Source organism: Emys orbicularis, chromosome 23, assembly GCF_028017835.1.
Source record: "Emys orbicularis isolate rEmyOrb1 chromosome 23, rEmyOrb1.hap1, whole genome shotgun sequence".
Classification (NCBI taxonomy): domain Eukaryota; kingdom Metazoa; phylum Chordata; order Testudines; family Emydidae; genus Emys; species Emys orbicularis.
Genome location: NC_088705.1, coordinates 5413718 through 5430596, shown reverse-complemented (window position 1 = coordinate 5430596; position 16879 = coordinate 5413718). Strand labels below are relative to the sequence as shown.

Sequence of the window (16879 nt, the reverse complement as noted above, 5' to 3'; positions counted from 1 at the left end):
CTTGCTGCTCCATGGACTGTCTCCAGAGCTGCTGCTCATTCCCTCTCCCTCCCCGCCCACGCGGTGAGCACAAAGACGTGGCCCGGGGGGGGGGGGGGGGAGGGATGCCGCACACCGCCGGCGCACGCCCCTGCCCGTTTCACATTACGATAGACTACGTCGACCAAGCAAAATGAAAGCACATGACCACCTACCAACACACCTTGGCAGAGGCGAACTCCACACACGCCGTCTACCCCCCAGGCAGGTGATGCGCGAAACGCCCTCCAGCCGGTACCCGGGGAAGCAGGAGAAGGTCAGCACGTCCCCCACGCCGAACTGCAGGCCCTTCCGGATGCTGTAGGCCGGGACCTCGGGCTCGTCGCAGGGCTCCAGGTCATACTCTAAGGAGGGGTACGAGGACGTTACGTTAGGGGGTGACTCATCAGGCTCCTCTCCCCCGCCCGCAAGGAGCTACAGAAACGATGCCCTGGTGACAATAGTGCTCGGTGTTTTGATTGCAGCCTGGGTGTAATTCATGCCAAGGGAAAGGGGCCGGCACCAGGCCAGCGCAAGGCGCAAGTTCCACTTAAACCCTCAAAACAGGGGTGAGTTTCATCCTAGGGGAGCAGTCAACAGCGCTCTAGATTTAACCCGACACTGGGCCTCATTCTCCATCACTGACACCAGATTCATGTGAGTGCACAACACCACCAATGGTACCAAGTCAGAATGGAGACATTTTCTTCTCCCATTGGACGGGTGTCAATGACATGGGAAGTCAAATCCAATAGTTCTTTCCCATCTTCTCTTCTTCCCAAGAGCCCCCCTTGGCACCCTCGTTGTATTCAAGTCTGCATTGCTCTCTCTCACACCTGCTCTATTCAGTCAGCCTTTGAGACAGCACCTACCCTACATTACTGTCACACCTTTCATCCTGAAATGATGGCGTAAAGTGCCCAACGGACTACAGAAACCACTGAAATGCACCCACCTCTGGGGTGGAATCCAGAAGCCAACTGACATGCTGCACCTTGCAAAACAGGATGTGAGGAACTTGAGCCAAGGAAAGCAGGGGCAAAAATGCCACTTCTGTAAAATGCCATAGAGATTTTTGACTTCCTGTCTGCTCCATTTAGAGCTAGCTTTTAAAAGTGTCATCCAGAAAGACGCACATACAGTAAGTTGCTTGATATTCACTTTATTTGCTTTAGTGGAATGAGGCTGGATTCATGCGACTGGGACTTCCGCTGCTTCTGAATTGCTAATCCACAGAGTGAATGAGACAAAACATCCTGCTAAGGGACTGTGGAAGAATGGCTAAGCTGCTAACCGGAAGGGCATTTGTTGTTAAAGCAGGTTGGAAAATATATTTCATTTGCCACAAAACATTCCGAAGACAAACATTTTTCAACGAATTGTTTAGGTTTTCGTTAAAAAAGAAAACCCCCAAAACAAAAGTTATTTAGTTTATGACAACCAAAAATTAAAAAAATATATATAGTGGATTCCCATTTTTAGCTGACAAACAGAAAAAAAAAAAACAATTTTGACAAAACTCCTGAAAAATATTGATAGAAAGGGACACATTCTTGTGCAAATTTCTGTTTGGTCAAAAGCCATTTTTCATCAAAATGTGAATGAAAACTTTTTTGACTAGCTCTGTTTGCTGCGGGGGTTTAGGCTGAACAGACTTGAACTCCTGGTTTCAGAAGCCCTAATACAAGTATTTAAAATCAATGCTTAGTTTTCTACCCCATCCATAGCAGCGCACGAAGGTACACTAGCTATCTATGCCTAGAGAAATAAATGCAAGCACAGCATCAGGCATTATCACCACAATTTTTGTCACTTTTCGCCCCGTCAGGCAGTATTTTGCAGCTGTTGCCCTCAAAGCTGAGGAGGTACATATAAGATATAGAACAGTGATTTTCTTCTGTACAGAGTCTACCATAATGCATGAGCCACCTGAAGAGCCAGACAGCAGCAACTGTATTTTCAAAATGCAGTGCCATCAAAACGTGCACATGGGCAAACATGCCAGAAATCATGGCCACGGGTTCAGACGGGTAAGTGCAAAACACCCACCTCCACACTGTAAAGGGAGCTTACACAAGTCAAGTGACCATTTGCATGTGCAATCACCTGTTCTGCATATGCAAATATGCATTTGCTAAGGTCTTTATCTAGCTGCACCAGGTATATTTTGCGGGCAGAGCAGATGTTTATATATGTGAAGTTTGGTCTTAGGGAAACCAGTCTACTGTACAATTACATGGGACCTGACCCTGCGAGGAAGGTGGCATGGTCTGGTGGGTAGGGGACTGAACTTGGTATCATGAGAGCTTGGTTCTCTTCTTGGCTCTGTCACTGATCTGCCGGGTGACCTGACGCAAGACACTTCCCCTCTCTGTGCCTCAGTTTCACTTTCTGTCTTTTGTCCCTCTTGTATGGATTGTAAGCTCTTTGGGGTAGGGGCTGTCTCTTACTGGTTTATACACAGCCTAGCACAATGAGACCCCAGTCTCGGTTGGAACCCATAGATGCTACCATGATACAAATAATTAATAAAGCAAAGCACTTAGCACCTGCCAGCTCCACTGAGATGAATAGAAGTTTAGGTGGCCAGCATCAGGCCCAAGCCGCTTCAGAGCTCTACATCCCTTAATGCCCTCCTAGGCTCCAGGGTGCCTGCTTCTATCAGCAACTCTTATTACAGCATCTTGAGCAAAGAAATGTACCGTTCCAGCTTCCCAGCAATGCCATCAGGCTAATCTAAAGGCTGAGGCTTTGCAAGACATGTATTCTCTCTAAGATCAACCAGAGCCAGCTGCAGTGGCTGGGTCACTGGATGAGCTGCTTGATGAAGTGCCCTTGGCATATGAGCAGGGCACAGGACCAATGTACAAGGAGACCAGCCAGGCGACAGGAGCGACCAGCCATGCTCCTTTCTCCAAAGAGTCCAGATTGCTTAGAGTCTCTTTCTAAGGCATCCCATCTGCCACAGCTTCATGGGCTGAGAATGGAACTGCTGTACCCTAGCAGTGATTCTGATTTAGTATTCCGGGAATGGGGGTATTTGGAGCAAGGAGGGCTGGCAAACAGAGAGGAAACTGGGTTCCCAGGAACAGAGGAGAAAACAAAAAGCCAGTTGGGAGGGGATGATAAATTCCAGTGCAGAGGGATTTCATTTCAGCAGATTTAGTCCACTGGCTGATGCCATGCAAGAATGAAGAAATATAATTACACAGGTACATTTTTATTAATATTGTACTTGCATGGATCAGAAGACACGGAATAAAATAAAAAAAAGGGAAATATCCCTTAACATTCCTGATTTAAAATGAAGAATGGATGGATGGATACTGGTCCCTGTCTAGGGATCCTAGGAGCTATGGTAATACAAATAAAATTAATAATAATCATCATCATCAGATGGCTCAGGGGAATGGGCCTTTTATACTTGGTCATCAGTTCGAACTTGGCTCAGGTCACCCTGATTGCAAATTGTACAGCAGCCAGGACTGAACGATCATGCGGAGAGGGACCCTGTCGAAGTCCTCGAAGCACTTCAGTTCAGGGCTCAGGTGCATCAGTGGCGTGAATGTGGCTAGGCAGAGGATTGACCTCCAAGGCACTTCCCGCCAGCAAACTCAATTCGTGAAAAGAATCAGTCTTTGCTCTTACCCGAGAAGGTGATGTTGAATCCCTCATAGGACATGGAGAAGTCCGAGACGAAGCGGATCTGAGCAGAGAAGTTCCCAAAGAGCCCGGCGCTGATGGGGGGAGGCAGGCGGGACCCGGTAAGCTGTTTCAGCGGCTGGGTGAAGCTGCCATTTTCGGTGATGAGCAGGTAGTCATGGCCGCTCTCCAGATGAAAGGTGTGAAAGGTGAAGAACACACCTGCGGGGAAGAGAAGGGAGGAGCCCAGCTCAGCAGGTGTTTCTACAGTGCCCAAATGCCCAGTGCAGCCTGTTAACCTTCCTGCTCCCTAAAATAGCAGTTCAACACCCGCCTCCCCAAAAAAAGAAAAAGGAGACTGAAAAGATTGGGAGCGTTTACTTTAGAGAGGAGAGAAACAGGCGAAGAACAGGAGAGACATAGGTGCCACCAATGCCTAAGGCTCCTGCAACAGCAGTGAACTGATGCGGTGAGATATACCGAGATGATCACAGCAGGTGATCCCATGCCCCATGCTGCAGAGCAAGACGGAAAAACTAATGGGGGTCAAGAAGATGCTTTCCCTGGAGGCAGGTTATGCCAAATCTGCAGGGTTTCCTGCACCTTCCTCTGAAGTAGCTGGTATTAGTGCCTGTGAGTGACAGGATACTGAATTAGATAGACCCTGGCCTTATCTGGTATGGCAAGTCCTATGAGCAAGAAAGATTCTGCACTCTCCTCCTGACAGCGTACGGCCAAAAGAGAAATTAAAACTGAACCAACAACAACGACTAAAGCCAGCCGAAGAAAGAAAAGCTCTCCCCTCGTCCCCCCCAAAACCTAGGTTTCCATAGTTTGAACAATGAAGCTGAAAGGCTTTGACCTGGCCACATTTGTTAAGTATTTAGAGGCAGCAATGGATTTTTTAACATCTCCCTCACACCTACACACTCGCAAAAACAGCTACTATTTCGAATTTCCACAGAGGCCTCCAGCTGGGTGATTTCCACGCTGGAATTCAAACACAATTAGAAACCCTTCGTTTATGAAAAAAGCCCTGCTGCAAAAATGGCAGCAGCAGCTTTTGTGGAGACAGGAAAGGCGGGCTCCTACATCTCAGACCTTGTCACATAAACCATCCAATGAAGTTAACAGGCTAAAGCAGGGGTCGGCAACCTTTCAGAAGTGGTGTGCTGAGTCTACATTTATTTATTTTATAAATTTAAGGTTTCGTGTGCCAGTAATACATTTTAACGTTTTTAGAAGGTCTCTTTCTATAAGCCTATAATATATAACTAAACTATTGTTGTATGTAAAGTAAATAAGGTTTTAAAAATGTTTAAGAAGCTTCATTTAAAATTAAATTAAAATGCAGAGTTCCCCAGACCGGTGGCCAGGACCCGGGCAGTGTGAGTGCCACTGAAAATCAGCTTGCGTGCCGCCTTTGGCATGCGTGCCATAGGTTGCCTACCCCTGGGCTAAAGAAACATCAAGCAACAAATAAACCCCTTTTGCGTTGATACAGTTTCTTTCATCCAAAGACCTCAATGTACTTTCCAAACATTAAGGACCAGACTGATATCCAATCTCATGTTGACTTTTACTTTACACTAGGCATACACTGAAATCAGTGGGGCTCCTGGTGGATTAAATCACTACTCAGAATAAGAGTATCCCAATCTGGATTCTAATCAGTTACAGTTGAACTGTAATCCCCTTTAGTGACACAAGTAGCGCCCAGTGGCACAACAAAGGTATTTAATTAAAAAACCCTAATTGACAAAGGATGAATTGCCAGACTGGATCAGGTCTGATGTCCATCTAGTTCTGTCTCTGACAGTGGCCAGCACCAGATGTGTCAAAGGAAGGTGCAAGAACTCCACACAGTACAGGGTCGGCTCTACTGTTTTTGTCGCCCCAAGCAGCGTGTCGAATTGCCGCTGTGGATGGCAGGGGCAGCCCGTGTGCCGTTAGGGCGGCACACGCGTTTCCGCAGCAGCGGCAATTCGGCAGCAGCTTCTGTCTTCAGCCGGAAGACAGAAGCCGCCGAATTGCCGCCGCGGGCAGCTGAACATAGAAGCTGCCGCCGAATTGCTGCCGCGGCGGAAACGCGCGTGCCGCCCTAACGGCACACGGACGGCCCCCGCTGTCCACAGCGGCAATTCAGCGCGCTGCTTGGGGCGGCAAAAACACACGGAGTGCTGCCCCTTGCAGATTGCCGCCCCAAGCACCTGCTTGGAATGCTGGTGCCTGGAGCCGGCCCTGACACAGTAGTAGATGCAGGATAATCTGGTTCCCGCGTGAAGTCTCGTCCTGATTTCTAACAATTCAAGATTGGGTACAGCCCTGAAGCGTGAGATTTAACATCCCTTCCAAATTTTCTGTTGGCATTCAGTACTATTGCTAAGAACATAAGAGCAGCCATACTGGGTCAGACCAAAGGTCCATCTAGAGCACACGAGGGGAGTAGCTACCAGCGCTGGTGCACTGTATACACTGCCACTTTACAGTGCTTCAACTCGCAGTGCTCAGGGGGGTGTTTTTTCACACCCCTGAGCGAGAAAGTTGCAGCGCTGTAAAGTGCCAGTGTAGACAAGGCCATAGCCTCTAATAGTGGAGCCTGTTAACAGCTCTATAACTAAAGCCATAGGGCTGACTACAGACTCATTTAAAAGAAATTTGCAATTCTGACTACACCTTTGCTCTGGTCTGAAATTGACTGCAGCACAAAATGTGTCAGCCTGAAAGCAAATTTCTTTTTACCAAATCAGGGGGAAAAGAAATCATTTTGGTCACTCAGAAGTTATCAGATTAAAAACAAAAAAATCTTTTTTCAGACTTAAGTATCTTAAAAATTAAACTCTTTTTAAACTGAAATTTTACAGCCCATTAGTCCGTAATGTAAATTAGTGCCTTTGGGCATGTAAAAAAAGACATTACAACAACACAGCTGCTTCCTTTAGAAAACGAGTGTATTGCTCACATGCAATAAGCAGAGCAAAAATTCAGAAAGATCTGGGAGCAGATGACTCATGAAATTGGTATTTGTGCTGCAGAGTATTTCACTGCTAGTTTAGTGGTCTAGCTGACTGGGAATCAGAAGATTTCAGTTCCCTTTCCAGCTCTGTCACTGAGTTGCAATACCCTCCACTGCTCTGTGACTCGGTTTTCCCTTCTGTAAAATGGGGATAATGATCCTGAGCTCCTTTGTAAAGTGCTTGGGATCCAAAGATGAAAAGGCGCTTTATGAGAGCTAAGTGTTATTTTCAACCCAGAACACGGCAGGAAGAAGGACCAAAAGTTACCACACAACAGCTGTTCTGTGGCCTATCAGAAGAATTGGTGTTCCTCAGACCAGCTCCGCCAGGAAATCATTAATGCAGATGGCTTCAACTAGCATAACGTTTGGCAGTCTCAACACAGCGGCTCAGAAATAAATAAATGGGCATCAGGGTCAGACTAGGAAGGGGGGAGGGAGGGGCGGGGCTCTTCCAGACTCCACCCACAAAATGAGCCCTGCCCCCGCATCAGAGTTACCAAATGAGACAGTACATTGTGAAGATGTTTAGAATATGATTGTGTTTGCTGTGCTTGGCACTGCTGAGGTCCCTGGGTGTGTGTGTGTGTATATATATTATATATATATATATAAAAATTATCATTGGGCATCTGAGTTAACTCCTCCCTGAGGTGTATGGGGCAGCTCACTCTTCTCTGAGCTATTCTTCCAGTCTCTTTGAAGACTCATCTGCCTCAGTCACACTCGAGTCACGTTTTAAAAGTTTTCTTTGCAACCATCATAGCTAGAGATCAACTTTTTTTTTTTAAAGTTGCAAACTGAGATTCTGGAGAATAAGGCTGCATCTTCAGGGAAGGGCTGGTACGGCATATGGGTGCGTTTCTGCTGGTTTTAAGCCCTGATGTATCTAGGAAGTCAACCTGCCCTTGTATAGAGACTGTCCCTCCCAATCCTGGACAGCCTTGGCTTTCAGGAATCAGGGCAGCATGCTGAATGTCCTTGGAGAAGCAAGGGCGAGCCTTTTAGAAGGAAGAATAACGATGAAGACAATAAAAACAACAAGGAGTCCTTGTGGCACCTTAGAGACTAACAAATTTATTTGGGCATAAGCTTTCGTGGGCTAGAACCCACTTCATCCGATGCATAAAGTGAAAAATACAGGAGCAGGTATAAATACATGAAAGGATGGGGGTTGCTTTACCAAGTGGGAGGTCAGTCTAACGAGATAAATCAATTAACAGCAGGATACCAAAGGAGGAAAAATAACTTGAAGTAGTAAGAGAGTGGCCCATTACAGACAGTTGAAAATGGGAATTGTGCCTGTTTGACGCTAAGACTCGGTTACTTTTCACTGATGCTCACATGTATGGCTGGTGAAACGGAGCAAAAAAGATGCTCCATGTGGCCCAGGCTATAGTTTAAATTAATGAAAGGGGAGCACGAGGGACCAATCAGCTCTCTTCCTCCCCCAGCTGACCAATGAATGGCTAGAGCTGCTGGAGGGGGAGGCGCCACGCCTGCATGCATGCAAGTGCTCTCCTCCCCAATTCACCTGGGGCCATCGCCAATCTCCACTGGCCCCACCAAGCCCCACCCCCCACGGAGGTGGGGGGTGGCATTAGCGCCAATGTAAAATAACGGTATGACCTGGATTATGAAAGAGGCTCTGATAGGGCAATTTGTTTGAAGATACATTATAAAACAAGGGTTATAGAATTCCATGGCACGACAGAAGGGCTGAGTTTGGACTTAGCCTGGGGCGAGGGACAATGTTTCGTTTCAAAGGAGATGTAGTGTAGAGGGGAAAAAACAGTGATCAGAGATGGTGAGATCCTTGATGTTCAGACTAGAAAGTATCACCCCTACGAGAGATCGGCAGATCAAGGCTAGGGCAGCAGATGTGAGCAGGAAGACGGAGCGTCTAGGTAAGCCCCAGGCAATGTCTGAGTGAAAGTGAGCCCGCCGCACAGGAAAGGAGGCGGGATCGATATGTCACTGAAAAATCATCCATAATAAATATTTCATTGGGGTCAGTGCGAAGCAAAGAGCCAGTCTCAGGGAATGCAGAGGGAGAAAGGGAAGGGTTGTGCCCTTGGGGGCACCGTGCAGAGTGGAGAGCTGAGAGGGGAACAGGCAAATGTGCTCGCAAAGCAGGAGAGAGGCCAGAGCCGCTACTCTGGCAATGAAATGAAGAGTTTATTGCTGGTGAGAGGCCAGACTGACAGGTCCTGAAGAGGACACTTGTGGGAGTTTGGCACAAACCAGGGCAAGGCAAACTGCCTTGGTGCTGTGCTGCTGCCCTGAGCTAGGAGTGGCAGCTCAGAGGGAGTAGATGGCAGTTCTCTCTCTCTGGACCATGAAATCCTTTTCTCTCCACTGAGACTGCCCACGCGGGGGCTCAGCTGGCCACTTGCAATAAGAGTTGGGGAGATGCCCCACAAAAAAAAACCATGGGACTTTTGCTACTAACTTCCACGGGAGCAGGAGCTGGCTTGAGATTTTTACAACAGATCTCAACAACCCCTTCCGCATCCCAAAACAAGGGATTTCGCCTTAAAAAGGAGGAAAGAGAGAGAATGAAAAAGAAAAAAAAAGAAGAAACGAAAGAGGAATAAAAGCAGGAGAGAACAAAAGACAAAAAGCAAGTGAGCGAGAGAGAAAAGCGAGAATGAGCTCTCCGGGTCAGCTCTTAAGGAAGGAGACCGAAAGCAAGTCAATAACCTTGCTAGAATCTTGAGATGAAAGATCTGCCACTGCAAATGGTAAGTCAGCAGGAAGAGGTGTGGGAAAGAAGAGCTCATGAATGAAAGGGTGGAAGGTGGTTAAGGAATCAACCCATCAGCCAAACAAGGAGTCCTGAAGACAATAAAGAAAGGAGTAGTAAATGTCTAAAGCAGTGGTTTTCAACCTGTGCTCTGCAGACCCCTGGTAGTCCGCAGACTACGTCTAAGATTTCCAAAGGGGGTCCCATCTCCATTTGAAAATTTTTAGGGGTCCACAAGTGAAAAAAAGGTTGAAAACCAGTGATCTAAAGGATGGGGCTTAGCAGGGAGGATGCATTTAGGAACATTCAGAATAATATGCAGACCTGGGCACATTTTATAATCTGGGGGTGCTGTGAGAATGGCGGGACAAATTCCTCTCACACTGTTAGAAATGGCAAGTTGTGCTAGAGTATCTGTCACTGGAAAGGTCACTTTCCATGGAGTTGCTATACAGTCTCAGTTTTGACTTGTGACCTGTGGGGATCAGGCTGATCTCATGTATAAGACCTGGCCATTCTGTAGCTATCCATGCACACGGCCTTAAACTCCTCCTAGCCTACATCAGAATTCAGAAAACGTCTCTCCCACTCAAGCTGCTTTTTGAAAGACAACATGGAAATAACAACAAAATGTCAGTCATGCATTAGGAAGCCCAATTGCAAAGAGATGGCAAACACGCTATGGAACCCGGGAAAAGATCCCTCACTTCAGCATCTCATCAGAAGCTGCACCACCCCCTGAAGGACCCAGTAAATATCCAAGCAGAAGCCACTGCAAAGCTCCAGCAAGTACAGTTTGTTGTGTCTCCAATGTGAGCAATCCCCATGCAAAAAATGGCACAACAATCTCCAACAGATTCAGAACCCGGCAGCTGGAAACTCCATCTGTTCCCAGGCACGAGTGCTGCCATTCCAACAATGGGACAATGAAAGCTGTGTCAGGTTCCCAATATTGGTACAGAAGAGGCTGCTGGACTGAAATTCCCTGGCAGAGCTGAGTATGAGGGGGGTCAAAGCCTGGAACAGCAAGACGATACTGCAGGTCTGGGCCGGGTTGCATTGGCAGAGCTGGGAGGAAGCTCAGTACTGGAGTGAGGTATGGACTGAGATATGCTTTAAGAGCCATGTGTGTAGGCCCAGGACTGGAGCAGTAAGGCGCAGTGCAATTCTGAATGGAGGTGCTTCAGTAGAGCTCAGGGTGAGTGGCCCGAATCAGGAAGAGCATGGGGTGCTGCAAGTCCAAACTGAACTGGCATTGGTCAAGAAGTGAGTGTTGCAAAGGGGAACTCATCCCATGCCGGTGGTCAATGCTGCTCACACCAGAGCAGTTAACGTTCTGACTTTAATGAGCACCAAATTCAACTGCAATGTTAGAGAACAGAGAATTCAGAGATGAGGATGTAACAATAGACAACATTCTGCAATAAGGGGGTGGTGGTACTGAAGTCAGTGAGGCTACATGGGAATAACTAGGAGCAGAATTTGCCCCAATTTCTGCAAGCCTCTTCACTTCCCACCAACCCAAATTCATCCCATCGCAATCTGACCCCAGGTGAAAGTAACAATCAGCTCCATTGCCTCTTACTGTAGGTAGGAGAGAGGCTGCTGAACGGGGCTGGGAGATCTCCGTGTAACGCATTATTCTGCAATTTAATGCAGTAAAGCCTAGCAAAAACAGATCATTAAGAAATCGTGCACAGCTTCAATGGAAACAGAATGTATATACAGCACATCACAGTCCGGCCTCTGGCTACATTCTGTCGCCTTTCACAAAATCATTAGATAAAAGGAAAACTTCAGGCACGCTCCCCTTTTCTTGTGCAGGTAAATAAACGCGACTTGTCTGAACTCCAGGAGCAATGAGGGAGTGGACTGTCTGACATAAAAGGCAGCTTGGTGCCAACTTCCTATAATTGGATTATGTCCTCTGTTGTATCTTCTCCTTTCCCACCCAACTCTAATTCGGTTCCATGTTCTCCTGATTTCCCCCACTAACACAGCAGCATGGCCTCTGCGTGCCTAACCCAGGCTGCTGCAGAAATACAGGAAAGGTGACTCAGCGAGGCACAGGGGCAGAGTCCCAAACTGCTGAGTCATAACCCTGACCAGCAAAGTGCCTTTGAATGCAGACAGTGGGCTGGGGCAAGGAGAGAGATTCCACCGCTCCCTGGTATTTATTTCCAGCAGGCTTCTGGTAATTAGCATTGGTGGAAGGATCCTAGCAAGGGAAAAAGGGGAATAAAAAAACCCCAACACATACATAGTAACACAGAGTCTCTCTTCCCTCTGGCCCATAGGCCGTTTTTACACTTTATATTTTCCCATCAGTGCTCGGATACTATTGTGGACACAGTGCGGGGGGTGGGGGTGGGGGAGGGACGCGAATTTTAACTGTGAGCCAGATTTTCCAAAGAGCTCAGGCTCCCGCATGCATTGCTGGACACTTTAGGAGAATTAAAAAAAGAAAGATTAGTATAGACACAGCGCCACTGTTTGAAAATGCAGCTTGTCTTGGGCAAGAGATATTCTTTTGTTCGGAGTTGGGGAGCACATCCACCGTCTGCATTACCTCTTATGAGAGGGTGTCAGGTCTCTGTATTGTGCATTAGCTTAGCAACAGGATAATGCAATGTCTCTCATCAGAAAAGCTGAATCCAGGGCAGAGTGGATTAATGAAGAGTGGATTGGCACTGCTCAACAGGATACTTTTCACAGCACGTGAAGGCTCCCATCATGCCCTGTGCTTTTCACTGACAAGTTTATATGCTTTAATAAAAATGGGTCTTGCAAAATTGGCTGATCCTAGCTCTCATGTGCTGCTACCTGGTATAAACAGAGGGACATGGTTATATAAGGGATATAACTCCCCCCACACACCCTTAATCCAGGTTGTTTTAGGAAGAAACTTCCCAGTGAGCCAGAGCAGCATGGGTATCAAATCTAACCTCATTTCCCGTAAGATGCTGTCACAAAGTCAACCTAAGCTTGGAGGTAGCTCCTTGCACACTGGAGCCAGGCACCTGGGGGAGGGGGGGGGGGCGCTAACTCCTGGCCTCCATGTCAATAAGAGGCAGAAGAGTGAACATACATGATGGAATAACCGAGTATTAAGCAGTCAGACCACGATAATACTTTGTATGTATGCAGTGGTTTTCATCCGAGGATCCCAACATGCTTTCAAAAGGTGACTTTGGTTTTTTGCTCTAGATTGACGGGTTGGGAAGCAGAAGCATTGGACTAATTTGCCCAAGGTCATGCAATGATTCAGTGGCAGAGCTAGCAGTAGAATCCAGGAGTCCTGACTACCAGTCCCTTTTTGTAACCACCAGACGTCATTGCTGTCTCTTCTGTAATGGTGACATCACTTCTGAGCAGACATGGGTCTGCTAGGATGTGCTGCAAGATTTCACTTCCTTACACAGCTGGACCTGAGCAGTACAGCTCAGCATAAAGGAGCGGGACCCAGGCCCCTCTATAAGGAGGATCTGTTCAGATATGGGATTCTGCTTCAGGCCATATGGAAGACCAGTACCAGAGGTAAGGTTTAGTTATGGATTGGGACTTCACCAAAGCTTGCAGAGATTGGATGTGAGGGTTTGGGTCCATCTACCTATGTTATTATGCCACCTCTCCCCATTCCGGAGGAAAGACGAGGTGCTTCTGAGAAAGCCTTGGTTGCATTACCCAACCCTCAGTGTCAGTCCCATATCACTTTTGCGAGGACTGATGGGAAACAAGAGAGAGAGATTCCAACACACCCTGGCTATTTTTGGGTTGCCCTTGTCTCTTCTGCAAGCCAACCATCATGTTTACATGGGACGCTGTCCCCCCCGACCCACACACACACACACTATCCCGCAGCACGGCCTCTTTTCAAAACCACCCTAATCTAAAGGTGTCTCACCTTTGCCGTGAGAAGTTTCTATCACCCAGGTGCAGTTCAAGTTATTGGGGTAGAAATCAGGAAAGCCTGGGGATAAGATGGTGCCGCTGGAGCCGCGGATGTAACCTCCACAAAGAGCTGCAAAAATCAAACGTGCTAAAATCAGACAAGCCAACGGAGTGACTATGAAAAAGGAGAAGAGCTAGAGAGAACTGGGCAGGGATATTTAGGACAGAAAAGGCTCTTCTTCCCTTCCCCTTGGGGACAACGTGAGGAAATCCACACTAAGTACATTTAGAACGTACAAAGGAAATACTTTGCTATGTGGCATGTAGCAGTCAGCCTATGGCACCCACTGAAGAAGGGGACCCATGCTGGCTACAGTGGATGACTAATTTTATGATCAGTGATACTACCCATGGTTACAGCTAATCAAAACTCTTGCATCAGGGCATACACTTGATTAGTGCACAGGTCAGGGAAAATAACCCTCCCTCTTCCCTATGTATAGCTTTGCACTGTGGCCAATTGCATTTTACATGCCTTCATTTTCTTGCCTCACCTGCACTCTGGGCATTGCCAGAGACAGAATGCCAGAGCCAATGGACCAATGGCCAAGGATTGAATGGGCCACGGAGATTAAACTATCTGTTTGCTCGCCAAGAAACTGTCCCAGATCAGAACGGGTGAACGCTCAGGGGGCAGTATGGGGGAAAGCGGTCTGCTGTTGTAATTTTTCTGTGTATCAACAGAGACCTTTGTTGTCCAGATCTGTAAATTGGGCACCTCTAATGCAAACTAAATTCACCACCAGCCCCTCCAATAAACCACAGACATTCAGAAGGATAGTTATTCTTGGTGAACACCAACATGCCTCCCTCCCAGGGGAAACGCTGCTTGTGAAATCACAAATAAGATTCACAGAGTAGGTGCTGTTAGAAATTCAACAATCCCTGCCCCGGGCCCCTCCAGTAAAGTGGTAGCTACAGTGAAAACTGGAGACACCACAGCATCACGATCATTGCCCTGGATACCCGAGGTACTGCAGTATTCCAGTCACTGCAGAATTTTAATGGTACAGATTGTACATAAAGACCAGCTTCTAGTGCCTTGTGTTTCAGCCATGTGATTCACATCAGCCCTACACAGGATGCTGAGAATTCACCACTCTTGGGTTCCCCTCCTCCAGATGTTCTTTTCCAAAACCCTTACCCTCACAGCTGGGCAGAGGCCTGCTCCACTGGAAGTTGGGCTCACACTCAAGGGCCTCTCCGTCGCTCAGGGTGTAGCCCGAATCACAGCTGAACGTCACTAGAGCTCCCACGTAGAAATCGTTCCCATGGCGCTGTCCATTTACGGGGATCCCGGGGTCCAAACAATGATCTGACTGGAGCTTCACAGCTGCAGCAAAGAAACCATCAGAGATTTAACGGGAGCAACTAGATCCCTCTGCATCCCCTAACCAGAAGGTGGCTGCATGGGGAGGAGGAATTTTATCATGAACTTTTAAATCATTCTTGTGCTATCTGAGAAACATGCACAAGACCTGGGCTGGCCCCAGTTCTGCTCCCCAGACCTGGATCACCCCTCGGCTGGGAAGCACTCAGACAGCATGGTGTTCACTGCCTGGAATGGGTAGGTTTGGTGTCACTCAGCTGTTCAGGAGTGGCAGTGAAAGCGTGAAGCGGGATACCCAGGACTGGTGGGGAACAGAGCTATCTCCACCAGAGTTCTGACAGTGACAGCAGCAGAGCTGAAGATTGCCCTTGAACATCCCATGGCAATGACTGGTGCTGCACCTAGTGGAGGGGCTTCAGCTGGATCCCTCTCAATTTAAACAGGAAGCAGCAGGCGGCTGGGTTTCTCTCTTCAGGTCCTTGGACTACGGATTTTGCTCCCACTTTGGAACGCCAGAGCCTAGAGTCCTTACCCTTCCAGGCATGCAGCGAAGCTCCTCAACTGAGCAAAGGGCAGGGGGGGGGGGGGGGGCGGGAGAGAGGCTTTGTTGAAGGAGATGATGGTTGACAAGTGTTGTCATTATCAACATCATTGTGGGGTGATTATTCTGGACCATATGGTCGCAGATGAATAGCAAACGTATTCCTTGCTTTTGTTGAGTTCGTTCGTAGTTTGTTGCTGGATACAATTTACCTCTGTATGTGAGACGTATTTATTTATCTATGCAAAACACCCACATATTTTATATCTATGTATATAGACAGATAGACAGACTGATAGACAGACACACAAACACCATACAGCATAGCACGCAGAGCAAGTGACAGGTGTTTTTTGAAGAGAGAAAACAAGAAAAAAAGACTGCCGCTGAAGTCAACAGAAGACGCATGAGTTGCACAGACAGTATCTGAGAACACAGCTTGCCCATAAACATGTGTTTCACTCAATCAATGCACACCCAGATGCCACTGCAATGGGCACGTTAATCAATGCAGGTAATGATAACCACCGAATAATAATCACAATGCTTAACAAACACAAGTTCCTCTCTCTAGCCAAGCACCCTCCTCTGACTCCCATAAAATCACTCGAACGTCTGCAAGGATTGCGCTGTAATGGGTTGTTGTCAAGCTGGGATCCTCACAGGCTGTTCCTATGAGGTGCCACTGATTAGTCTCAAGGCGAGGGGATAACACAGAAAGAGGAAGTCGAATCTGCTTCCTTACCAAAAAAAAAAAATCTATTCTGAAGATGTTGTTTCAAGTTGTTGCAAATAACATAAAATAAATAGCAATAAAGATAATCATAATGCAGAGGCTGTTATCAGATTGCAATAGCTTGAGGTCCTCAAAACACTTAAGAGTAACAGCGCTAACTGCATAGCAGAATGGAGAAGTAGCTCCAATGGGCCTTTGATTGAGTCCTTTTGTGCTGCTGGGAACTACACTTACTCTCATATCGGATCTGAAAGCCGATGTCGGAGTGGCTTTTGTCGGTAGAGAAGAGGAGGTAGAGGTAGTTGCTGGTGCTAATGAGGAACTGGGGCACTTGAGTTCCATCGTAGACCCCTATCAGTGGGGAGGAATAGGACCTGCCGTCTCGCACTTCCAGGGTGTCGTAATTCACCTCGGTCTTAAACCTGCCAGGGACATAAAGAAATTGGCATTTTCCATGTTATAATTCTGGAAAGACTAATAACACTGGTCTACAATTTTTGAGAAGTTGTCTGCTTCAGAGATAAAATGTGCTATTTATTATGTATTTTGATGTGCTGAATTCAAATATGACAATTAAAACAACTGATTGGCTACTGTTTCTAAGATATTTAAGTTTTTACATTTTATGTCTATGTATATTGTGTAGATAGTAGAGTTTTAATCATAAATTGTAAACCTAGGTCTTTTCATGTGTTTATGGTTGCTTTACATGATAATATTTCACCTGTCCTGTTTATGTAACACTTTAAAAATCAGCAAAAGGGTTATATAAATAAAATTTATTATGAAACAAAAAGGCAAAAAACTATTCTGTACATAGTTTAGTCCTATTCAGTGTCTACTCGGCGCTTCTTGGCTTGTCTCTTGTATTCATTAAATGGAGCATCTCTTGTCACTGT

At 46.9% G+C, this 16879-nt stretch overlaps 1 protein-coding gene across 2 annotated transcripts in view; it reads right to left on the bottom strand.

Moving 5' to 3' along the window:
- The window catches only part of CSMD2 (CUB and Sushi multiple domains 2), a 518793-nt gene that overhangs the window by 180013 nt on the left and 321901 nt on the right, over positions 1-16879 (bottom strand). For both annotated transcript variants that reach the window (XM_065421846.1, XM_065421845.1), the window contains exons 16-20: positions 16215-16402; positions 14518-14706; positions 13327-13443; positions 3667-3882; positions 195-383 (exon numbers count right to left, since the gene is read on the bottom strand). In XM_065421846.1, coding sequence (XP_065277918.1) covers positions 195-383; positions 3667-3882; positions 13327-13443; positions 14518-14706; positions 16215-16402 — 899 coding nt within the window. The remainder of the gene's footprint in view (positions 1-194; positions 384-3666; positions 3883-13326; positions 13444-14517; positions 14707-16214; positions 16403-16879) is intronic.